This window comes from Zeus faber (assembly GCF_960531495.2).
Source record: "Zeus faber genome assembly, chromosome: 9".
Taxonomy (NCBI): domain Eukaryota; kingdom Metazoa; phylum Chordata; class Actinopteri; order Zeiformes; family Zeidae; genus Zeus; species Zeus faber.
Window position 1 is genome coordinate 6,062,522 of NC_137197.1, and position 6,000 is coordinate 6,068,521.

Here is a 6,000-nt window from a genome sequence, read left to right on the forward strand (position 1 = left end):
AGCGCCGGAGCATCCTCTCAGACGGAATGGTGGCACTATTCTATGTGTGTGTGTGCGTGTGTCAATGCCTACTGCCTTCCTCCAATAAGTGGGAGGTATGTCTGCACGTTAATGATGGGATGGTGGAGCTGAGGGTCCTGGAGGGTTCTTTCCATTTGACTGGCTCTCTGAGGTGGGTCATCCAGCGCCAGGGCCGCTGCCCCGCACACGCACGCGCATGCACACGCACACGCACACGCACACCACACACCACACACACCTCACACGCACACACACACACACACACACACACACACACACACACACACACACACACACACACACACACACACACACACACACACACGCACACACACACGCACACACAGACAGACCCCCTCACACCGCTTTCATTGTTGTCATTACCGCTGGAGGAGCCCCGGGTTAATGAGGGAGGGGGATCACAGTAAAAGGCCTTTTAGGGGTCCACTTCAACGCACTGAGCTGATCCTGGGGCCCCGCTGTCTCCGCTCAGACACAAACCCACCGATCCCGGCTCCTCACTCTGAGTCCCAATGTGTTTTGAGGGGCCAAGTGGAGACGGGTTAAAATTTGACCTCGCACCCACAAGTCTGTATTGAGCCCCGGTTTGATTGCAGACAGAATAAAGATAAGGTGCTTTTCACGTTCAAATTCAGACGGGACATCCGTGTCTTCTTTTACCTTTTTGTTTCAGACAACGGCAGGAAGAAGAATAATAATAATAATATTAATAATATCACTCCAAAACGATGAAAAACAGTTTGGGACCAGCCTTGAATTCGGGACTCGCGGCGGATTCCAGAATCAAGCACCCCAACCCCCCCCCCACCCCCACCCCCGATCTGATCCGTTTACCTCGACTCGACGGCGTGGACTTCAATTGTTGCGACGACCGGTTTACAAAGCACTGTGCTCAGAAATCCTGCATGCTTCTATGTGTTCCAAAAAAAACCAAGACCATTTTCTTTAATATCTGACATCTTCCATACGCCACCTGTTATCAGGCTTTTGTTATTTGGGATGTTCCCTTATAACAACACCCTGTTTAAGCCAACGCTTGTACCAGTAGCAGTAGCAGTACCAGTACCAGTACTCCCATTGTGAAGTGGGTTTGTTTGTATTGAACACAGCAACACGGCACAAAACATCACGTCTATTCTTCCACAGTGGCGGCACCATCATAACACGTCCTGCTTCTATCCGCACGAGAGTAGAGGCGAGACAGGGAGAGACGGCGATTAAGACAAACAGATTTTAAGAGCTGCTTCCTCGCACCACGGCCATTGTCTTCGCCGCTTTGCCGCCGTTGCACAAAAAGGGGTCGAACCAAAACCAGCTGCTTCTGATACGTAGTGAGATCCCGTAGAGCTGCGAGCGGCGGGATCCCGGCCTGTAATAAGGTAGGAATCCATCCGAGGGGTGTAAAAAGCAATGCGCGCAGACATGCGAGCGGTTCAGAGTCGGCTGTGTTTGTTAACATGGTGGCGTGTGACTGCTCGGCTGCTCGCCGGCGTGCGTCTTCCAGGACGGATCGCCGGCCGCGCTCCCCCCCAGGTCCTCGGCGAGTAAAAAGCCCTGTCCGTACATAAAAGACCACATTTTAAATAGCTCCTGTCATTAATGCTTTATTAATTGCCGCGGGCGACGCTGCCCGACGCAGGGTGTGCTGGAAAAATATGACACTTTGAGGTCAGCGCGTTCGCCTGCTGCGCGCCGCGCTGTGGACAAAATGGAGGCAAATCAGCAGGGTTCGCTCCTTCCACTGACTGCGCCGTGGCTCTGCAGAGGGAGGGCTTTGTCTTTCTCCCGGACGAAGCCTTTGTTCGCATCCAGCCGTACATGCCTGCGCGGGGAGCACACTCTCTCTATTTTTAAAGATGTTGCTTTTTCCATGCAAGTTATATCAAAGATGCATTTTCCGGCGCTGAGAGCCGGCTGGTGTATCATCTCTCTTTGTGCCTCTCTGTTTGGATGGTGCATTCATAATTCATTGCATATATTTTGACATTTGCTATTGTTTTTTTAGAAGCACACGGGATGAGGGGGTGGGCTTCCAAACCTTGAATTTACAACCATTCACTGTAAGCCCAGAGGTTTCAATGGCTTTTCATTACTGCATTCTCACACGCTCCGTACGTTTCACCGTTGTTGTTGTTCTCCTAGACTATAGAGCAGTTTCCCCTCAAGGTTCAATAAAGTTAAAACGATTTATCTATCTTGATATATATATCTTTTCTGTTTTTAGCATTTTCATGTTCATCCTTACCTCTCCATCATTATCACTGTATTTATTTTTTTTATCCCAAGTCCTCTTTTCTGGTTTTACCCATTTATCTCTGCATCTTTACCCCTCTATTTCCACCCATCTATTACAATAAAACACGAACACAAACGTATTTATACTTGCTGCCTGGGCCCAGACATGGCTTATGAGAAACATTAAGTCTGAATATTTCCATCACAAACAAGTACTCTGCTGCTTCTAAACAGTAAGAGGCACGTCCATCAAACATAGAATGGCATTTCATTTTACAGTATGACAACACTGTATTCCCCTGTTCTTGTTTTTTTTTTTTCTGATTATTCTCACCTTCACGTCGGAAGTGTCCCTCTGACAGTTCCTCCAGGAGCGGATTATGGCTGAAAAGGTGCGGTCGGGGTGGTCAAATCTGTTGTCGTTGGCACTGAGGAAGAACGTGGTGAAGGGCTCCTGAGGACAAGCACAAAGAGCAGCGCCAACACCTTAGATCCCCCACCCAGGAACGCAGCTATTATCACCCTTTACACGGCTATTTACGAGCGCAAGCATCCAGGCTTCACTTCTGCTGTCGTAATATCATTCAGATAACCGCCAGGCCGTTCATTTAAAATGCAAAAAGCCAACGGAACGAAAGTGAAAAATCGAACATTTGCGGCTCTATTTCAACGGTCTTATTTTGCGGGGCACACAAAAGGATCTCCACGGAGAACGTTCAGTCATTTACCGGACGAAGCCTGAGGGAGAATTAATTAGTGTTCCTCCTGAATTCAGCCGGCTATGATGGTAATTGGCTCATATTTAGTGTACTCAGCTTGTGATTGTGGCTACACCGGGCTGGAGTGGATCAATTACTCACCACAAGTAGAAAGGGATGGCGGGGGGAAAGAGGAAAGGGGAGAAAAGCAGCAAAGGGCAGTGTAACTGCCATCAGGGGAACTCTTTCATTCATCAGCCCGTTCTGCTAATGGGACGAGGAGGGGGCAACCGCAAGGTAAAAAAAAAGACTCTAAATTCTGAAATTAGACGATCCTGAGGAGTTACGCTGGGTAGGGGGGCCGGTCATGTGGGGGATGACTAGAGGTCGTAAGAAAATATGAGAAAAAGATGTATTGTAATGTAATGTAATATATTGTAATGTATTGTAATGTAATGTAAAGTATTGTAATGTATTGTAATGTAATGTAGTGGATATTACCAATAGTTAGAAAAGCTGTAGTGTGTTGTCTGGAGTCAACATATTTTACCAGAGTCATACTCAAAAACAGTCGTGCAGCTCTGTCTTAATGTATGCTGAGCAGATTTTTGAATTTTTGTATTGAATTGAATAGAAATGTGTTAATATCTCACGTTTACTTTTCACAACTGCACGACTTTCTTTTTTGTAAATATCTCTTAAATTTGTAGGCTATGTTTTCCTGTTATCTCATTAACTTTTTTATTCACATGTATCTGTAGTGGCGAGTACAGGAGACTTTCCTGGCCGTTCGGGAAAAAAGAAAAATTAGCATTTTGAGAATAAAATCCAAATTCCACGATTGAGGCTGAGCGTTCATTCTCAACATACCCCAAAGTGTTTTAACGTGGTCATTCAGTATTATTTTATTGTCAAGATGCAATAATTCTCACGTTGGCCACAGTCCTCCCGCATAGTCGAGAATTTGCAAGAAGAGTGGGCTTTTCAGTGGTAACATGACACTGCTGTCATGTTATACACTGACAAATCAAACCGCTCACCAGATTCCTGCCAAAAGCAGTCCAGGGACTGACCTGCGGAGCACAGGACCCCCCCCCCCCCCCCCCTTGCTGCTCAGTAATTGAAGACAGCGCTCAGCGGCTCTGATGGACACGTCTCCCAGCGCTCTCTGGGCCGACTGCGGTGCATAAACCTGTCCCAGCCGCCCCTGTAAATCATTACTCAGCCACTCTTTATTTAGTTCACATATGCCAGTTTACTGGGCTGTGAAAACGCTCTTTTCTGGGCGTCACCCGGCGGAGAGGCAGCCGCAGTCGGGATTGAGATGTCGAGCCGCTTCCTGCTCGTCGGCCGACGGACCTCAAAGGAGAACCGTCATCGAGTTTGACAAAGCGGCAATCACCCCGACGGAAAACGAGCGGCGCCCGAGGTGTTGCTTTTTTCGGCCTCGCCTCATCAAGTAACGGCGTCCAACGCCTACATTTTCAGCGGCAAACAACAGTCACGCCGCTTTTTTAAATATAATTTCACATAGATTTCACACTAGCGTACATATGTTTTTGAGGCTCAGCAACAAAAGAAAATCTCTGTCCACAACACATTCCCAACAGTAAGAAGAAGACATAATCAAGTGTTCTACAAAAGGTCCATATTGCCGTAAAGCGGATACTCTACTTACTATCCTAACCAGCCACTGCAGGACGGCGGCAGCGGTGGAGTAGTGGGCGTTGTAGTGATACGGCGGCGTCTGGTCATCTTCCCATGAGTCATAGCGTTCCGCGTAGAACACTGCTCGCTTGGGATTCAGGGCACCGATAGGCTGTAAAAAAATACATCAAAAACAAGGTCCTAGTGAGAACATAATAACAATGGATCTTCCCACCCATGCTAAAAAGCAGGGGTTACCCGTGGAACATTAACGCTGACGGAGGAGCGCCCCAATTTTTTAACGCACTTTTATCTGCCCATAATAAACTGTCACATAGTTACAAACAGTAATCTGTACGATTATTTCTGTTAAGAAATCCCAGAATTTATACTTTATTTAGCTGCCATTCAATGAAATAGCCATTCAATGTATTTGTGTTATGTCCAGTATCTGCTGCCCTATATGTTGTTTCCAATTCCAAGCCGGTGGCGGGGTCCGCCTTTTCCGGCAAGAATTCCACGATAGGGAGAACGCACCAAGTCCAACGCAGTCACAGGGAATTCGACGGAGCAGTGAGGCAGGTTGTGCTCGGTACACTGTCGATGTGGATATTTGTGGATATTCAGAAGAGCGCCCTCGAATACCACCTCAAGTGACCGACTTAGAGCAATGTCAATGGTAAACTTGGGTGTAGAAAAAAACCCCAAATGCAGTTTTAAATGGAATGCTGAGACTTGCAACGTAATCCATCCAACACCAGACAATCTTATGAATTTCCACTTTAAACCTTTTGCCGATAAAAAGTGAAAATCTCACAAAAAAAAAAAAAAAAGTTGATGGAGAAAGCAGCATGGGAAATTGGCTGGAGTGGCCTCCGTTCAATATGAGTTGTACAGGAAACCAACGGTCTTAGTGGACCCACATGGGGTGACTAGTGGATGGGGCGGGGGCGGGAGGGGTTAGACGGGAGCTTTACCCTGCGATCCGTCTGTCAGACCCCATTATTCTTCTGCACCTTAAAAAGTTCCTGTCGCCCTGTCTCCTTGTTGGAATTTATGGGGGAGCAAGGGGTGGGTTGGGTGGAGGAGGTGATTGAGATGGAGCGCTGGGAAAGGTGGTAGGAGATACGAACGTCTCCCGCTAAATGTTGTGAGTAATCCATGTGGATTAACCCCGGCTGACCCGATTTACACCCAACATGCTCCCAAAGCCAAACAAGCAAAATAAGCCAACACACACGCACACACACACACACACACACACACACACACACACACACACACACACACACACACACACACACACACACACACACACACACACACACACACACACACACACACACATAATGCATTTGCACGTGGAAACAAGCACCAG

The 6,000-nt window shown here is 47.4% G+C and overlaps 1 protein-coding gene across 1 annotated transcript in view; it reads right to left on the reverse strand.

Moving 5' to 3' along the window:
* Positions 1–6,000, reverse strand: part of nbeab (neurobeachin b) — a gene marked incomplete at both ends in the record, with an annotated part of 275,893 nt that overhangs the window by 28,676 nt on the left and 241,217 nt on the right. The window contains 2 exons of the mRNA XM_080007466.1: positions 2,612–2,731; positions 4,654–4,794. Of these exons, the coding sequence (XP_079863592.1) occupies positions 2,612–2,731; positions 4,654–4,794 (261 nt within the window). The remainder of the gene's footprint in view (positions 1–2,611; positions 2,732–4,653; positions 4,795–6,000) is intronic.